Source organism: Odocoileus virginianus, chromosome 18 (genome assembly GCF_023699985.2).
Source record: "Odocoileus virginianus isolate 20LAN1187 ecotype Illinois chromosome 18, Ovbor_1.2, whole genome shotgun sequence".
In the NCBI taxonomy this organism is placed as follows: domain Eukaryota; kingdom Metazoa; phylum Chordata; class Mammalia; order Artiodactyla; family Cervidae; genus Odocoileus; species Odocoileus virginianus.
Window position 1 is genome coordinate 35,859,387 of NC_069691.1, and position 20,572 is coordinate 35,879,958.

Below are 20,572 nucleotides of genomic sequence, written 5' to 3' on the forward strand. Positions count from 1 at the left end.
CCCTACTCGGTCACCAAGTGATGTGATCACTTTCTTTTCTTTGAAAAGCATTCTTCACCTGGCTTCCACATTCTCCAGGTCTTCTTCTTTCCTCCCTGGCTGCCACTTCTCAGGCTCCTTTGCTGGCTCCTCCTCCTTTTCCTCCCATTTCAATGCTGCAAACTTCAAGACTCAAGTCTTGACCCTATTCTCCTTATCTACATTCACTCCCAGGTGATTTTCTTCAGTCCCATGGCTTTACACATTATCTAGAGTTTTATGCTTTCTGAACTTGTATTTCTAATCTGAATTTCCGACTCATCTCTAACTGCCTACTCAACACACCATTTAGTGTTTAATTTGACCATTTAAACCACAGACTTAAATCCAAAATTTAACTCCTATCTTCCACTTGAAATCTGCTCCTTTGAAGTCTTTCCATCTCAATAAATGGCAGTTCCATTCATCCAGTTACTTAGGCCAAAAGTTTTGGTATCAGCTTTGATTTCTCTCTCTCTTTTTTTTATCATACCCTGCATCTAATCCATTAGCAGACGCTGTTAGCTCTATCCTCAAGAGAGATCCAGAATATGATCACTTTTCAGTGCCTCTGTTGTGACCACACTGGCCAGGCTGCCATCATCATCAACCTGAGTCATGCCAACAGTCATATAAATATGTAGGACATCCCTCTCCTACCCTACAAACTGTCATGAAAGCTCTAAAGGGTCTAGCACAAGGCTCACTGAACATGACTCAGACTCTCTCAATGTTTCTGCAGGTATTATCCTCATTGTCATAACACTTTCACAACCACAGCTGTCATGAAAAGGTGAAGCACTCTGTTTTGGATTTGCAGTTACTCCCAATGGAAATATTTCTGTATGGTTTTGTAGTTCTTCTGATTCTTGTTGCCACTGAATGTCATACTGATATGATCTACAGAGCAGCATGTGTATGTGTGTGTGTGTGTGTGTGTGTGCGCGCACCGTTCAGTCATGTCTGACTCTTGGTGACCCCGTGGACTGTAGCCCCACTAAGCTCCTCTTTCCATGGAATTCTCCAGGCAAGAATCCTGGAGTGGGTTGCCATTTCCTTCTCTAGGGGATCTTTCCGACTCAGGGATAGAACCTGTGTCTCTCGTATCACCTGCATTGTCAGGTGGATTCTTGACCACCGCACCACCTGGGAAGTCCCGTGAGGCAACACACACCTTTTATATGTGTACTGCCTGGAGCCACGTGGCTGAGGAGGACGAGAGGCCACGAATCCTGGGAGGTACTATGCCTGCCTACCCAGAGGAGATGGCACCTTCCTCTTCACACAAACATGTCTTCTGCTCATCAAGTCCGGCACCTATAGAGCTGTACGCTGGAGGGGTCTGTGTGCTTTTCTAATAGGTCTGCTCAGAGCAAGGAGCCTTTTTTAACCTGCTTAGAAACACTGAATAGGCCAGTAGCAGACCTGGCTATCTGGTTTCCCTGGTGGTAGTAGGGGTAAAAAAATCTTCCTGTCAATGCAGGTCGATGTAACAGATGCGGGTTCAATCCCTGGGTTGGGAAGATCCCCTGGAGGAGGAAATGGCAACCCAGTCCAGTATTCTTGCCTGGAGAATCTGATGGACAGAGGAACCTGGCAGGCTAAAGTCCATGGGGTTGCAAAGAGTTGGACACGACTGAAGTGACTTAGCATAGCACAGACGTGGCTATCATTGTGCACATAGGAGTCTAACCCAACTCAGAACTCTGCCCAGCCCCTTTCCCAAACAGTTCACATTTGCTACTTCTAAATTCTTCATGGCTGGAAAATCAGGCAACTTAATTTATTTGAATTTTGTATATGATAAAATAAACAGACTTATAATGAGTCTCAAGAAGCCCTTTTATGATTAAGTGTCTGAAAACAGAACATCAATCTTCTGGTATCTCAAAAGTATTTGAGTTGCTCAAAATTGGTATTTGGTTGCTCAAAAGTCCTTTTGACTTTGGATCTTGGCTCTGTTATGGACATCTAGATACTGAACTTCCAGATAAGTGGAAGTTTATGGGATTGCAATTATATATAAATATAGATTGTCAGAAAGTGCTTTATTGATCTCTCAAGCTGACTTCATGAACATTTTTTCAGGATGTTCACATTCAAGCAATTCCATCTCTAAAGACAATTTATTTGAATCCTACACTAAAAATGTGCTTGAAATCACTCTAATCCTATTTTTTAATATTCTCAGTTAGCACTTGCCACTGTCTCTTTATGTCTGTGGTTTCATTCGAACGTGAGCTCAGATATCCCCTCATTAATTATCACACTATCCTATGAGACAACAGAAAAGCCATCTGCTCTCATTTTTTGATGTAGAAAATTGGGGACAGATAAACACATATAACTCATGAAATATCAGAGCATTTAATGAGGTACTAGGAACATAAAAATATTTAAAAATAGATGTATAAAAACTAAAATTTAACAATGACCATCTAATGAGTCAGAAAGATACTCAGAAAAGCATTTTTTAACTGGGTCAGGTTAAGGATAAAGAGAGAGAAGGGGTGTTCATGGAACACAAAATCCTTAATATATTTTTTTTTTCAGGTGGCTTAAAAAAAAAACCTCTTTAAACCTCTATAACCCAACTCTGAGGACCTTAAGAATTTCACTGAGAAGCTCCATTCTGATCATATCCAAAACAAGCTATTCAACTATGGGTCCATCCTGTGATTCACATTTGCAAGAACCTGAAATGGAACGCTCATATGAGACGCTAAGCAATTTTACTAAAAACAAACAACCTAAAGCATGTATTGGGGCTGCTGCGAGGAAGCAGACAGTGCACAGGAGAGGCGCTTGGCAGAGACTCAAATCCAAGGTGATCATGGGCTGAGCATCACTGGCAATACCACTCACTTGGGGCTGGTCTCCCAGAGCCACACGGTGAAATGAGATAGAGCTGGATTAATTTTTAGCACAGGTTTTGATTATCCACCAGTAAAGCATGTGGTGCTACTTCCCAGGGCATTTCAATTCTTCTTCCTAAAGCACAACACTATCTTATCCTGTTCTATTTATTTTTCTTAAGTGTCTGTGACTTGCAGAGCATTAAGATGCCAAAACATATGCTTCCTAAGCCTGTTCTCACTTCTCACCTTCACTTAGACTTTCAAGGTCAGAGCTATTTGTGGCTATCTACTTAATTGTACTTCAAATAAAAGGCAGCAGAAAACAGCAGATTTGCGATGGCCCTTCAAAGTAAGCATCAAACGAGCAGCCTGTCACATCTGAACCTATTTAAATAAATCAGCCTCTTGTCCACGGCCCCCAAACTCCTTCCACCATGCAAGCAGTCATTGTGCAGCTGAAGCAAGCTAGCAGGAAGAGAGGGGATGTTTCTTGGACCCCCTGAAAACCACTGGAGCTTTGAATCAATTGCACATTTTTGTACACAGCAGGGTTACATGGCCATGTTCTGTTTACCTTCAGAGTGTGCTCATTAATTAGGTTTGTGCAATTACAATTCATGCTAGGCAATGACAAAGTAGAGCATTACTAGTATTATTATTATTTACTGTATGCAGCTCCATACACTTATAAAGCTTTGTTCAAAATGGATGCAAATGCTCCCAGGACCTGGAGTGGGAAAAGTTACAGGTTTTGGGACAGAGTGGGTAGATGGGCAGGATTAGCCCCCAACCAAGATGTCTAAAGCTAAGTGCCAAGGTTCAAACAACAACATGTAAGCAAAGTTCACATCTGAGAATGAAGGACTGTGATTCAACTGCTTTCCTGACAAGGCTCCTGGATAATATGTTGGGAAAGGGATTTGATAACAAGAAACTCTCTTAGATAATACAGAGAGGGATCAGGAGTAGCTTAAAAAGGGTGATGTAGCAACTAGACAACAAACATCCTCTGTCCAGTGTTCAAGTAGATTCATGTTCCCAGGTTCTCTATAATCAACAAGTCCTGAACCCCAAATGACCCCTAAATCCTCCTCCAGTCCTTAGCTTCAAGGGGATCAAGCTTTTCCCAAGACTAACTTAAGGGAAGAGGCAGCTTTAGGGTTGATCCAAGGTTCCAAATCACTAAGTTGATGCCGGGCGGACAATATGCAACAGCATAGAACTGGTCCCAGTCTAGAAGCTGCCTCATCCACGCAGCATATTCCTTATTCCACAGAACAGAAGAAATTTACGATCACATATATGGTAAGGGGACTTGCATCCAGAATATATAAAGAACTCAGACTCAGCAGTTAGGCAAATAACCCAATTTTTACGTAAGCAAAGGATGTGAACAGATATTTCCCCAAAGACATACAAGTGGCCAAGAAGCTCATAAAAAGATGTTTAACATCACTGTCCTTCAAGAAAATGCAAATCAAAATCACGATGAGATACCACTCCACATCCACTTTGTCGTTGTTGAGATGCTACTCTGCAACCACGTTGTTGTTGTTGTTTAGTGGCCAAGCTGTGTCTGACTCTTTGAGACCCCATGGACTGTAGACTGCCAGGCTCCTTTGTTCATGGGATTTTCCAGGCAAGAGTACTGGAGTAAGTAGCCATTTCTTTCTCCAGGGGATCTTCCCAACCCAGGGATTGAACCTGTCTTTCTTGGGTCTTTTGAATTGGCAGATGGATTCTTTACCTCTAGCACTACCCGGGAAGCCCCCACATCTACTAGGATGGATATAACCAACAAGACATATAATAGCAAATGTTGGCAAAGATGGAGGGAAATTGGGACCTTCATACACTGCTGGTAGGAATGCAAAATGGTACAGTCTCTTTAGAAAACAGTTTGGCAGCTCCTTAAAATGTTAAATATACAGTGAACACAGGAAATACCAATTCTACCCCTAAATGTATACCAAGGAGAATTGAAACCATATATCCACAGAAAAACTTGTAAGCAAATATTCACAGCACCATCACTTATAATGGCAAAAAAGTGGAAGTAAGCCAAATGTCCATCAGCTGATGAATGGATAAACAAAATATAGTATATCCATACAATGGAACATTTGGCCATAAAAAGGCAACAACATGGATGAACTTTGAAAATGTTATGCCAAGTGAAAGAAGCTAGACACAAAAGGCCATATGCTATGTGACTCTCACTGATATGAAATGTCCACAATAGGCAAATCTATAGCAACAGAAAGAACCCTGGTGGCTACCAGGGGCGGGGATGGGAAGAGGGATGAGGAATGATAGACAGATACAGGGTTCCTTTTTGGCGGTGATGAAGATGTTCTAAAATTAGTGGTGATGATTTTGCAACTCTGTGAACATACCAAAAAACCAGTGAACTACACACACAGTTAATTCTATGATAAGTGAATTATATCTCAAAAAACTTATTTAAAAAAGTCAACAGAAAAATGTTATACAATGCTATAAGGTAAGGAGGACTATTTCGAGGCCACAGCTGGAATGATATGGCTTTCAGAATTGAGGTCCCTTACCTGCCCTGACACCTACACTTCCAACTTGAGGGGACTAGAGAATGTCCACTGAATTGTTTAAGCTGGATATTTGTTGTTTGTTCCTTGTCTTTAATACACAAGCCACTAAGTTTTATGATTGATTTAAGCCCAGACTTTTTTTTTTTTTCTAATCATGAACACTCACCACCACCATTAGTAACTTTTCAAAGGGTATTCAGTGCCCTCTTTCTTTCTACCCTTGGTACCAAGTGAAACTTGGTATACTTGAAATACTGCATATGGGATTGGTTAGTTCTAGAGTCAAGAAGAGTAATTTGATCCAAGGCAGAAAACTCAGATGCTGGCAAACATAAGGCCCAGCCACGATTGGATGGAGATGTGACAAGCTGAGGTTAAATACTGATGATGTCTACAAGAAAAGAGTAAATACATTTACAGGGCAGTGACAGGAGGGCTCAAGAGAATTTCGTGGTTGAGTGAGGTTCAGTTTCATAACAGGGAAACTGCTTCTCTCTTAATCCTCTACAAGAACAGAGGGAAAGCAGGTTCAAGTCCGAACATTGAGGATTTTACTATTAGTTAGGGATTAGTGGGAGAATTGCTCCTTCATCTGGCTGCTTGTGAGGCAGACAGAAGAGGGCCTAGAGGCTGAGGCAAGGTCCCAAAATGACAGGCCTCAGGGAGAACAGGCTAACAGCAGATGGGAGGGACTCAGAGGAAAAGAGACCAGGAGTAGAATATACGTGGCTGGGTGGGACCATATTCTGTTAATCACTTTTCCTGTACAATTGCATAAAAATTCATAGCATCCCTCTGAGAGAAAGCCTACTATTTTTCTTATTTATAGATAAACAAACATAAGCCCAGAGAGGTTCAACAACTTGCTCAAGATCACACAGCAAGGAGGGTCACACTCTCAGTCTTAAATAATAATTCTATCGTGTTAACCCTTAACTGTCATCCTCCCTTTCAGGAAACAAAGTCTCAGATTCCTGGAACACACGCACCAATGTTCAGTGCCCACCACACACCTATAATAACAAAAGTGGTTCAACAACTTTTTCTTTTTTGTTTTCATTTATTTTTATTAGTTGGAGGCTAATTACTTTACAACATTGCAGTGGTTTTTGTCATACACTGAAATGAATTAGCCATGGATTTACAAGTATTCCCCATCCCGGAACATCTTTTTCATTGCTATCAGGTGTCAGGGAAAAATGAAACTGACTCAGCCTACGAGTGGTTAGGTCAACAGATGACAGTTTAAGTGGGAGGAATTGGCCTGCTGAAGGGGTAACCTGTATTTCTACTTGCAACCTGTCTGCCCAGCTCAAAGTCCATCAAGCAGTAAAAGAGAAAGTTATTTACATAGCAGCAGCAACTTCAACTCTTTCTAAGAACATCCTATGGACAGGTGAAGAAGCCCGCATTACCCCTTCAAAGGGTTAATCTCCTTTAATTGGCCTTATTTGGAAAAGGACTCTGAAGGTGATAAGTTCAGGGCTTCATGACCTCACCACCTCTTTGGTAGGTCAGTCCATAATTATGGATGTATACTTGTTTCTTTCCCATTAATGAAGGTGCTTAGAGTATCAGAGCTCTTGGGGACCGTGGAGCTAAGGTAGCCCCTTCATTTTCATGGGAGATGCTTGGGGCAAAGCACCTGGACCAAGGTTAGACAGCCAGTGTTTGGGGATGAAGGGGACACCATCCCTCCAGGCTTGCTTCCTGCCAATGCAAGATTCTGAGTGCATCCTTTAAAGCTGTAAACATAGCATTAATATAGTCTGGTGCCCAGACCTTTTCCAAACCCATCAGCTTTTTACCAGGACATGAACTCTGCCTGCATCATTTGGTTTACAAATCCAATCCTTCACAAAAAGGTAACCAGCCTAATTGAAATGCAGCTTCGGCCATCTCGTCAAGTTCTGCTTCTCTCTGATTTCATGCCTGTTTCATCCACATTTCTTTTCCACCTGATGACAAGCTCACTGGGAACCAGGATGAGCTGAGGCTCAGGGAGCAAGCACATCAAGCTTTGATCTGCACCTTCCTTACCCTGCAATCGGTCAGCGTCAGAGCCAGAGCGGGTGAGGAGCAAAGACACCTCCAGCAAAAAGGGCTACCTTTGTGGAGTTAAGAAAAGGTACCCTTTCCTCTGGGCAGCCACAGTCCCACACCACAGCACGCAGCTTGTCCAGCGGAGTGATGTCTGGATTTCTGTCCCCATTTGCCCCCTTGATCAGAGAGATGTCCTTACAGGGCAGCCCCACTAAGAAAAAGGAGGAAGTAGGAATTTCTTAACATGGTATTTTTAAAAACTTACGTCACAACCCACTGGTGAGTCATGAAATTATTTTAGGGTTGAAACTAGTATTTGTAGTAGAATAGAAAATACAATATATATAAAACTGCCTCCCACTTAAGATTTTATTTTTATATGTATATGTAAACATATACATATGTATGTGTATGTGCATGGGTGTGTGTATATACTGAGTTAAGATGTAAAATATGTTTCTTAGTGGGGGTTGTGGTAAAAAATATTTGAAAGTCACTTAACAGAGCAGCTTCCCTGGTGGCTCAGATGGTAAAGAACCTGCCTGCAATGCAGGAGACCCGGGTTCAATCCCTGGGTCAGGAAGATCCCCTGGAGAAGGGAATGGCAACCCACTTCAGTATTCTTGCCTGGAGAATTCCATGGACAGAGGAGCCAGGCGGGCTACAGTTCATGGGGTCGCAGAGTCAGACATGACTGAAGTGACTTAGTGCGCGTGCACACACACACACACAATATGAAATGTGTATCTCATTTGGAGATTTGCTTTGTCTTCATTCCCAACTGCCCAGAGGGAAGCACTAAGAGAACCAGCATGCATTTAGGAGTCAGACAGGTGTGTGTGCTCAGTCGTGTTAAATGTGGTTTAACACCTCTAAATTTGGACCTTAGGCAGTCATTTATGTTTTCCGGTTCTCAGGTTCCTGCTGTGCAGATGGAGATGGTATCTGTTTCAGAATATTGATGTGGTAAGGACATAGTATCTTTCAGCGCATGTCCAGTTTTCAGATCTCTCTCTTTCGACTTTGGGGAGATCAGGAGAGACCAGTGACCCAGGGACACACATGCAACTGCCACCAAGGGTTTCCACTGCCAGAAGCCACAAAGGTGAGGAGGTGTGGAGTCCTGCAGTAAACTTGAGACAATGTTCTCCCACGCAAGTTGTTCTTCTGTCTGCCTGGGAGAACAGCCTCCCACAGTAATGCTTAAGCAAAAATGACTGTTTAGCCAGGTCAATTAAATCATTTGAGTGAAAATACTACAAGAAAGCCGAGTTAGGAAAAGAGTTTGGTGCTATGGGTATGGTGAGAATCTGTTCCTCTGTTTTAGGTAAATGTGTTAGATTGTCACTTTGGCAAGGTTAGAGTATTTCACGTTGTAAAGACGAGAGCCTCTGAGGACAGAAATGACAGGCTAAAGTAATCTTTTAGGTGATGTGGGTCAAATCTCTTATTTTCCAGATTTGGAGATAGGGTCCGAGGAGGTACAGAATCCACTGAGGTCACGTGACCAGGGCCATACACCAGTCCCTGGGAACATCATTTCTTAACTCCGGGTCACAAGGCCTCCCTCTTCAGAATAATTCATCCTTTAAAACAAAAACTGCAGCAACTTCCTGCCTTGATTTAGGTGTGGAAATGTGGGGAGGGATGAGGCTAAATTAGTGACTCTCAGTATATGTTTGCAAGAGATCAAAGAGATCTTTGAGTCATCACAGAAAACTTTAAAAATGATGCAAAAGACACACAGGAAATTGGGCAATCCTTAAGTGAAAATTTTAATTCTCAAACAACATATTTGCAACCTCCCAACTAATCAAAGAAATGCATAAAACAATGAAATGTTGTTTTACCTATGAAATTGGTGAACATTAAGAATGGTAATAGTCAACACTACCAAAGATGTAGCAACCAAGCAGAAACTCTAAAAAGCTCGTAAACTTTGTCTCAGAATTTCTGCTTCTCCAAAATAAAAAATTCATGTGTAAGGCTGTGTCTTTTATAGTAGTGAAATATAATATGAAAATAACTTTCTATTTTATGATAATGCTAAATAGTGAACAATGTTTTTGAAAAATATTTAATGATATGAGGAAATGCTCGTAATAAACCAAGTTAAAAAATAATAAAATGGTATATAGTCAATGTAAGTTTAAAATTGTACATATCCAATATCATTTCAACTTATCTAGGTATATATGTGTGTATGTGCATATGTGACAGTATGTGTGTATGTGTGAGAAAAATCTGGACGAATAAATGCAAAAATGTGCATGGTTATTTCTGGATGGTGCAATGGAGAGATTAGAGGCTATTTAAAATTTTCTTTTTTGTATATTGATGTGTTTTTATAATCCTATATGATGAATATATTACTTTAAGTATCTGGCAAAAATATTATTTAAAAAACAAGTCTACAACTTAAACTTTCTGTTAGAATTGCCTTTTAGATTTGACTCAAAATTTGCCATTGGTAGGATCTTTTGTGGATATGGAGCCTTATTATATACAATGTCAGATTAAACATTCTGAAAGTATACAATTAAAATACATATTAGCATCCCTTGCTATATGCACTATCATTTGACAAATCCAAAGCCTAAAACACAGTTTTGGTAATATGATAGATTAAACATTCAGAGAAACCATTTTCAGTATATACACCTCAAATTATACTAGGTGTATATATATTATATGTATCTAATGAATTATATATTAATATATAACATAGGTTAGATATTATATTTTATGTATTTAAAAATTCCCCATCTATATTAGGTGAGGAAGCAGTATTTGCTGTTCCCAGTGGCTAGAGATGTGGACTGTAGAAGCTATGAACACGAGGCCTGATAGGGAGTAGGGACCTCCTCCCTCCACTCCCAGTGGGAGACCTCCACTCCCAATGAACTAGAAACCCTGAAGGGTTGACACTCTTAATGGGTGAATGAGGGGGAAAAAAATTTGCCTACCAAAGGGACATAGTAGAATATGCCAATTTTGGTCTTGGTTTTGAGTGGTACAGAAGGAAAAAAAAAACCAGTCTCCTTTAAGAATTTCCAACCATGGGCTCATTCCTGGATTTGCAGTCTGAATTCACATTACCTGGGTAAAAAAAAGTTAAGCATTCAGGTTAGAATGATTCCAGTTTGGTTGAGTTCCCAGGCACTTGACAGAGAAGCAAACAAGTCCTCTCTGTGGGGAAACACTTAGAACCCAGACTTCAGTGTCGCTCCACAGGTCAAGTCCCAAAAAAGAGAAGTTCAAAGTTTTAAAAGAAATCATTAAATATATAAAGAAACAACCCCACATGAAACATAAAACAACACAACTAGACCTGCAAGGATACTAACACTAGAAATGCCAATTATGAATTAAAATATAAATATATTTAGTATGTTTAGAAAACTAAAAGAGGGCATTAAATAACAAAGGAAGAAGAAACAATGAAAATCAACCTACCAGTGGTGAAACTGAGCCACAAAAACCTTCTAGAAAGGAAAAATATAATAATAGCAATCAGAAACTAAACAGATTCAGGTTAGATAAAAGTGAAGAGAAAATCAGAAAATAGAATGCAGATATAAAGAAATGATCAGAAAGAGGAACACAGAAAAAGATGAATAGTTGAAAGACACGGAGGAAGGCTGAGATGGTACAACCTATATCCAATCAGAATTCTAAATGAGATAGAGGCCAAACTGGTGGGAGGCACTAAATCCTCAAATTCAGGAAGTCTAACGAATCACAATGGGGATAAATAAGTGAGAAAATCACAGCTGACATAGCATCAAGAATATGCTGAACACCAAAAACAAACAGAAGGACCTTATAAGGTAGTCAAAAAGAACAAACTTCTTACAAAGGAGCGACGTTCACACCAGCAGCAGTCTTCAATGGCAAACACGGAAGTCAGAGGCAGTGAAATTATAATTACTATTTCAAAGTGGAATGGGAAAATAACTTTCTACCCACCAAAGCTATCCTTCAAGAACAAAAGTGTAAAACAGATTTGTGAGCAGATAAAAATTAGCAGATACTATTAACAGATTCTTGCTAAAGGACCTTTATAAAGACAGCAAGTCAGTACAGGAAAAAACCATAGAGAAAAGAACGATGAGAAAAGAAGGGACAAGAAACACTAGTAAAAATGGAGATAGATCTATAAACATTGATGGCATAAGGTCTAATTTGTAGGATTAAAAATGTGAAGGTTATACTTCGATAAAACTGTTATGAAACACCAAGGCAGAACTTTGATTGTAGACTTCAAATTATTTACAATGGGGGAGAACTGACTGAGTTAAAAGGTTGTAAGGCAAAAAAAAAAAAAAAAATAAAAGGTTGTAAGGCCCGTAGGATGTTTAGCCGGAATGTAAAGATACTAGCTTTTTGAGTTAAATATATTCATTAAAAAATCTAGGGTAAACACTAAAAGAATAGAAATGGGATGTATAAATTCCAAATTACTAATGGGAAAAATAGACTTAGGAAAAAAATCCCCCCAAGAAAGGAGAAAAAATTATGAAAAGAAACAGATCAGAACAAATAGAAAGTACAGAATAGCATGATAGGAAAGAATTGAAATGTAATAGTAATCACAATCAATGTAAGTAAACTAAATGTTCCAGCTGAAAGATAATGATTGCCAAACTGAATTAACAACAAAATGCTGCTATATGCTGTTACTAGAGACTTATCTAAAAAGATGTTCTTGACGCCTCACAGAGCGACTTAATCTCATTCCTTGCTAAAGTTAAAATACAAATTATCTGGTTCTACCAAAACAAAACAAAGAAAAGAAAAAAATGAATGAGATGGGGAGAAGGGAAGGGAAAAGGAGAAAGGAAGAAAGTAGGAAGGGAAGTGGTGATAACTCCTAGCTCTCAACATTGTCAGGATTCACAAAGTACAGATCCTTTTTTGCCGGAGAAACCAGTGTAGCAAGGGGAACAGATACGTGCAACCTGCCCTTTGTCAGTAAAAATCCACTGGACTTTCTGAGTCTCTCCAAGTGCCTCCTTCACTCTCTGAATCATGTGCGGTACCTGAAGGGTTTGCTTTAACCTAAGTAGAGGGAAACAAACAAGGGAAAGAGCACCATGCTGTATTCCTAGATCAACAAACAGACTTGTGATACTGTGATTTATAAGAAATACATATTCGGTCATTAAGATGACCAAAATACATTTCTCATATATATTTGGTCTTTGTTCCCAGTTCCCAGTTCATGGTTCTCAAAACCCCTGGAATTTCCTACGTGTGGAGAGTGATACAGGTGTCTTTCATTATGTTAATGAGGCAACTTTTAGAAAGCACCTAAGAATTGGGGCTGGTTGCTAATGGAGCCAACTGGATAATTAAAAGTTGGAATTTTCAGTCCCACTGCCTTCCAGCAAGGACAGATGGGTTGGAGAGATAGATAGCACTTCCTACCTACTGGTGTGAGGTGGAAGTCGCTCAGTTGTGTCTGACTCTTTGTGACCCCATGGACTGTAGCCCACCAGGCTCCTCTGTCCATGAAATTCTCTAGACAAGAATACTGGAGTGTGTTGCCATTCCCTTCTCCAGGGGATCTTCCTGACTCAGGGATTGAACCGGGGTCTCCTGCATTGTAGGCAGATACTTAACCGCTGAGCCAGCAGGGAAGCCCAAGATGGGCTGGAGGGTAAATCAACTGCCAATTGTCGATGATCTGATCAACTATGCCCACGTAATGAAGTCTCCATGGGTGCGTATGTGCTACGTCGCTTCAGTAGTGTTCAACTCTTTGCAACCCTATGCACTGTAGCCCACCTCTGCCCATGAGATTCTCTAGGCAAGAATACTGAAGTGAGTCGCCATGCCTTCCTCCAGGGGATCTTCCTGAGCCAATGACAGAGCTCAGAGAGCTTCGGGAGTTGCTGAATGCCTGGAGGTGCTGGGAGAGAGGCGCCTGGTTACAAGGTTCCCTGCCTTTCCCATGTCTCAGCTGGATGCCCCCAAGTCATACCCTTTTACAATAAACCAGTGATCTAATAAGGAAATGTTTCTCTTAGTTTTGTGAGATCCTCTAGCAAATTCATTGACCCCGAAGAGGGGTCACTGGAACCTCTGATTTACAGTCAGTCAGAAGTACAGGTAACAACCTGGACTGGTGACTTGCTTCTGAAGTGGGGGTGGAGTGGGCAGTCTTATAGGACTGAACCCATAACCTGAAGAAAACTGACGTTATCTCTGGGCAGACAGTGTCAGAATTGAGTTAAATTCTTGGCCACCCTGCTCGTGTCCGAGAATTCATTGGTGTTATGTGGGAAGCAGCCCCAACCCCACCCCCACACATTTGAATTGGGTCCAGGAACTCAAAAGAACACTGCAATCACAGGTTTCTAGAGGGTTAAGAAGTTTAGCGCCTATGTTTTCTTTCTTTTGAGGACAAAGAGTTTCCAAGTCTATCAAGTAATACTTGCTCATTACAAAGACGAGCTTACCTTGCCTTCTTTGAAATCTGTATACTAATTTAATTATTTGCTGGGTATGGAGGGTGAACAAAGTTTGTATTTATAATATATTCTTTGCCTTATGAAAGCTTGGGACTATACATTTGTATTTATATAATTATTTATGGTTTAGTATCTTATCAGAAACATTTTACTTTATGAAGAATGTTTATAATACTGTCTCCATTTCGATTTTCCCATGATCGTTACAACAATTTGCACTGCAAACACTCTGGTGGCAAGCAACTTTTCAGGAACATACAAAATGAATAAAGCAAGGCACACCTACATTACTAAGTAGCCTGCCTTCAACTATCCAGCTTTAAGCATCTTTATTTAGACCATTCCCTTCATTTGAACTGGGTTGACTTGCTGTCAGATTACAGTGCCAAGTCTAAGAAGAAGTTAAATACCATGGACAGCTGCTTTCTAGGCCAATGACAGCCTAGCACCATAGCAGATCAACAGACCTCAGCAGCCAAGCCAGGCACACGGCAAAACACACCAGATGCCCTGAAAGTCCACAGCTTCACATCCTGCAGGATTCAAATTAATTCCTAACCAGCCACGGACAGGTTTTTAGAAGAGGGTCCCGGTCATTTATAAATAAAAATACACTTAAAAAATTTCTGCTTAGCATAGATATATCAAAACCACAGTCAATGGCCTACTTATTGCAAGTAAAATTATACAAAATAAACTTTCAGGACAGCAAAGGTATTTGAAGGTTTCCTTGGAATTTATAATATCTTCCCTGCATATATTCACTGTATATGAAATTAAGCTTATAAATATAATATGACAAATATCACATGCCCCTAAGAGAGACAATGGCTTGCATAACTTGATGATTCATTGACATGAACTATAATGTTAAAGAAATATTTTGAAATGCTCAAATTTGAAGTAATTTATTCCGATTCACTTTCCACTTAAGAACAAAAGATGAAAGAAAGGGAATCAACACTTACTGAACAACCCACATTTGCCAAGGGCTATGTTAGAATATTCATTTCTTCCTTTAACAATTTTTCCAACTTTATGAAGCAGGTGTTATTATTTTCATTTTCCTAATTAGGAAACTGAGGCTCAGTGAGTTTATGTGATTTCTCTGAGGTTACAAGGCTTATTACACACCCGAGTTCAAACTTTTTTTCCCTGAATCAAAGTCCAGGGTCTCTTTACCAAGTCATGACACTAAATGATATGTTTTTAAAGGATGATATTATCACTAAAAGATGTAATAAAAAATCTAATTAAAAAGCCACACACCAGGCGGAATAGTTAAATAAAATGTGAAACTATTATTTAACTATGAGAAAAATGTTCACATTTTCTATTTTTCCATTCCTCATAGTTGCCCCATCATCAATAATGAAATCAAATGAAGATTTTCAACTTGTTCATGAAGCAAGTAGTTTCATAGATATTTCACTGCCTATAGCTCAGCAGAATTGATGAGTTTTCAGGAAGAACCATGATGACTTGTATAAAAATATCTAAATATGTTTCCTTCACTTTCCCATACTCCCCTGCTCTATAACTGCACAAATAAAACAATGAGGTAGGCTTGCCTAAAAACAGGCTTAGTATTTTGCTTCCTAAATTCTTGTATAGCACATTCCTCTCTATGAAGACTCAATCAAGGAATGTCTTTGGCTTGGGGTCTTTCTCTGAGTGTTCTGATGATGTTAGAAGCACTGACTTAGGTAGGAAAGGAGGGTGGGGTATACAGTCAGAAATCAACTTTTAAGATCAGAGAACAACAGCACCAAGCTCAAGGACCCGTCTCTCCTTGAGACACCTGTTCAGTGCTCAGAGCACAAAATTTCCACAAAATTCTGAAATCAGGCATCTGATAAAGACCAGCTGGTGAAAAAACTTTTTTCCAACAAAATTCAAAAGTGAAATTGGCAAGGTGAAATTTCATAAAGGAAATCACACATCATTATGTATTGGTCCACCTAAAAATATCTGTGTTCTAGTATACCAAACAAGACATAGCAATGTGAAAAAATTCTGGCCCCATGATAATTTATAGTTCAATCTAGTTTCTGAATGCCAAAATAAATGATAATCATTAAATGAAACAAGTAAAACTATTTGGTGCTCAAAGGAAAACAATACAATGAACATATTTTTGGGGTAAATCAGAAACAGGAGATATAGTCATGAATATAAACTGCTTTCTTTTTAATTAGGTAAGTCCAGAATTCCAAAATTTTTTAGATGCACAATATTAAGCATAGCAAAAATTATGGATATAAATAACTTCAAGGAATGTCAGCCTAAGTTATTGACTTTTAGATTACCATAAAAATGACATGACAGTCATCTAATATAGTAGGGTAAAAATCCTGCAAGAGCTGATTTAATGAGTGACATAATTTATTAAAAACTGTCTGTAGACCATATTGTAAAAGTTATTACTAAATGCACAAAACCAGCTTCTCCCTTCCTAGCAGAATACAAAATACTCCTGCAATCTTCAATACATCATTAGACCACTCTGCAAATTCCTTTTTCATACTTGTTGCCAATATAACCTTTAGCCGAGTTCTGTGTTAATGAAGTTCCACTGTGCCGTAACAAAATGAAAAGTACTGAGTTCTCAAAAAGACTTTTTATCCTTGATGGGCCCAGGATATTTATAAGGCACCAAATCATTTCCTTGCCTCTAAAAAAATCTGTCTTTCCCTTGGCAACTGTTCAGCATTCTAATTGGAATAAACACATAGACTACTAATGCACACAACTTAAACGTGCAGTCAGTTTTGAGAAGACAGCTTGAGGGATCATCTTTCGGGCTACAAAATTAGACGAGGGAGGGGGCTCCAGTGATGACCCTATCTTATACCCTTAAGGATACAGACTAGTATCACATCTGAATATTATTTGCCATGGTTTTTTTTTTCTTACTACAGTTTCTAACAAACAACCATACGCTGAGTGATAGGTTAGACAAAATACATTCCAGAATATTTATCTTTTGCATGGAATAAATAGAAATATCACTAGTAGTTTTTTTGTCTGCACTTTGCTTCTGTTTCATGGCTGCTACAAAAATGATAGATGGTCATGAAACTTGAACATAGAGGAATTATGCTAAATTAATATCATTTTTTTCTTTACTCTGGACAAAACATCTCACCCTCCACTTAACATCTGTTTTCTGCATACATGAGAATTTCCTCAGATGCCAGAATGAAAAGTCTGCATATGTATTTTGGTTTTCTGTTTAAAATCACAATCTGAGACGACATTCCAGTGTTAGGATATAAATCAGAACTGCATCACTCTACTTAACAAAAATTTTACTAATTTTCCCATTAGTAAACATTACTGATTATTTTTTAAAATTAACCTACATTTTTTCATATCAATTTCTTCTAAGTTCTTAACCAGTTTACTTGCTACCTAAGTGGTAGGATGACCACTGTTGTCTTTAAAACCCTCAAGTCCTACTCTAGAATATATTTTGGATCATGTTTAACATGGTGTGCAAAATGGGCCATCGAGCTACAGAGGCAGGCAGCATGGCTTGCCACTGAGTCTCATGGATCCTGACTGGGGTCTGGTTGAGTGGTCTGAAGCATCACTGTGTGGATCAAGAAGCATGGCCATGACCCACTTGAACGACCAATCGTGCAAGGCTATAGGCTGCTGACTTACAGGTTCATATTTGGTGACACAAACACACTTTCTTTGCTAAGCACCTTTAAAGAGACGGTTCATGATAACTGTCATATGTTCATTTAAATAGAAAAAGTCCTGCAATGTGTAAAGCACACATACGTACTTTCCCATGAAAATAAAACTGCTCCAAAAATTGCTATGCCTCCTTGCACAAAATAAGAGACAAATAACTGCTGAGTCTTCTCTGGGAAGCTTATGTAACCTATATTTACAAATGTTTTACCCTGAGGCAAACAGCTTGAGAATTTAGTAGACATTCTCAGAGTACCCCCCAATTTTTCCGACTGTGATGTTAGTCTGGCTATCAAAGAGCTGCAGAAAGTACCTTGCTATCCATTACAGCCCCCAACGCCATCTGATTAAAAAAGTGGCAGATCTCAAAAACTAAGAATTCAGAGCTACGGCCAAGAAGAACATTAAATAAACAACCACTGCCACCAACCTTTGGTTGGGCCTCTGGCGCTGTCACCTTGACGACTTTGTTGCGATTTATCATTTGCTTCACCCATCTTTCTACTTGGACGTTGAATTTCATGAAAACCACATAGCCAAAGTAAGCTGTCAAGAGAAGCAAGCTCTCCCACCACATGATAAAGTTATCCAGGAAAAATATGATCAGCATGATTAAGTCAATGATGTAGAAGGACACATCCCGAAAGAGAGGCCACCAAGTCAGGTTTAAGATTTCTCTTGAAAATAGAGCACACATGCCAATGACAAAGAGGATATTGAACACGGCTGAGCCCACGATTGTGCCAATGCCAACATTGCTGTGAGCAATGAACACCCCTATGAGAGACGTGAAAAGTTCTGGCGCTGAGCCCCCGGCAGCCATAAAGGTGGCTCCAGCCACATCATCAGAGATGCCCAGTTTTTCAGTGATGACAGTCAACGAGGGAACAAAGAACTCATCACAGACAATGGCTAAGGCTATGAACATGTAGATCATCCCAATGACATGGAGAATGATGGCGCCTTTTCTTCGTTGCTCGAGGGAAAAGATGTCTCTGGGGTAGTCTCCTTGGGCATGATCTGTACTATTCTCAGATATGCCTTCCTGAGAAAGAGCTGGCTGTGGAGTATAATCTCGAATCTTGTCATTTAAATCTAAGAGAGTTCTTTCATGGTAACCGTGTGCTGCCCCGGGGCCACTTGCACCACCGACCTCTCCTGTGCTCTGGGTCTCTGTCTCAGAAAAGGCACGGATTGAAAACGGGACAGTGCTAATGGCTACCAGGCCCAGGAAAAGGCCTAGGATTCGAATCAACTTCAGTTTTTTCCTGACATTATAATGTCTCCTGCAGCCAGACGGTGACTTATCTGAATACCATTTCTCAAGGAAAGAGATGGTAGCGCTTTGGTGCAGATCCATCCTGGGTCTTCTGGTGGATGTGATGGTTCTAAATTTGTGGACTCAACCAGATGGTTCTTTCATACTTTTCTTTACAGGTAACAGTGCTTGCAAGGTGCTTCCACAATCAGGGATTCTTAGGCTTCACAGGAAATATTTTCAACATTTACGCTTAAATAAAAATAAAAACAAGGATACGTGAATCATAAAATCATGTTTTTTTTTTTTCTTACAAAACAATTTGGCAGTTATGAAAAAAATCCTATCCTATAGCCAGCCATGTGACCTTGGGTTAAATTCCTTAATTCTTCTGTGCTTCAGTTTCCCCATTTCAAAAATTAGGACAATTACAGCACCTACCACCAAGGAATGCTTTGAGGATGGGTTAAAAGATATGAAGCATTAAGAGTAGGATGTGACATATTAGGCATTTATTATAATGTGTGTACAAAGGCAAACATTTGGGTAAATACATAGACTATATATTTGTGTGTCTTAAATTTAAAAAAATGTTATAGATGTATATGAAAATCTCTGTTTATCCCACCTTAAATCATGTAACAAATAATATCCCGGTGCTCAAAAAGGTATCACTTCCTTTAGAATTATCTACATATTTGACAACCAAATCATTGCCTTATCTTTTGGTCCAATTATATAATTCCAGTTGCAGGCACACTTTTTGGATTTAATCTGTCACTTGGAAAGGGCTGAGTGCTGGAGGATCAGCACTCTTTTTCTGGACACTTAATACTCTCAGGCTCTTATTTTTCATGAAAACCCTCTCCTGTATATCAAATACAGATAAGAAGCCCTTTAAAATTTTAAGTTTAAAAGAATGTTCTGATGATGTGAACAAACCGTCTTCCCTAAATATCTAGATATTATTTTCAGCTAAAGCTTAAAACAAACAAAAAAAAACCTTTAGTCATATTTAAAATACACAACTTGGTAAATCAAACAACTCCTAACAAGTAGGCTATTTCAAGAGATCAAATAAGTATTTCATAAATAATATGCATGTTGCAGTAATACCTCTGTCCACAAAAATCTGCCCAAAATAGCCCTGACACTGACCCTCTAGTAGGTTAGACAGCCAAGCAGTTTTCATTCTCAGCCTCTACAGAGAAGGGTGAAATACCTAGATATGACAGTTGACATTCTTAAGATTCCTCTTTTTAATTTCTTTTAAAAACGGCTTTGATTGAGGGGGGTGGTTTTTTCTTGTATCAACGATTTCATTTTAGAGGCATTCGCTGAGATCATCTCAGGTGTAAAACAAGCTAATTAAACACGCGCCAGCTATACACTGAGATTAGCTGGAACTCAGGTTTGCAGAGGGAGCCCAAACCAACCCAGGCTGAGATGCTGTTCCTCCTGAGATAAACCTAACCCCGCACAGATTCCCGGCTGGCTGGCAGATGTCTATGCTTAGCGTGAACGATTAAGCGACTCACTGCGCTCCGGGGATTGTCACAATGCTGGGCGGGGGCAAACAGCACGGACGGACACAACTCCCAGGGTGCGCTATCGGCTCCAGCCGGAGCCTGACTCGACCTGCAAACC

At 39.6% G+C, this 20,572-nt stretch overlaps 1 protein-coding gene across 6 annotated transcripts in view; it reads right to left on the minus strand.

Moving 5' to 3' along the window:
* SLC24A2 (solute carrier family 24 member 2) overlaps window positions 1–20,572 on the minus strand; it is a 279,623-nt gene that overhangs the window by 258,494 nt on the left and 557 nt on the right. For 3 of the 6 annotated variants that reach the window (XM_070480576.1, XM_070480577.1, XM_020904070.2), the window contains exon 2: window positions 18,098–19,177. In XM_070480576.1, the coding sequence (XP_070336677.1) occupies window positions 18,098–19,027 (930 nt within the window). In that variant the 5' untranslated portion in view covers window positions 19,028–19,177. Of the gene's footprint in view, window positions 1–18,097; window positions 19,178–20,083; window positions 20,421–20,463; window positions 20,555–20,572 lie in introns of those variants that run through there. The other 3 variants (XM_020904071.2, XM_070480574.1, XM_020904069.2) reach the window with 3 other exon arrangements.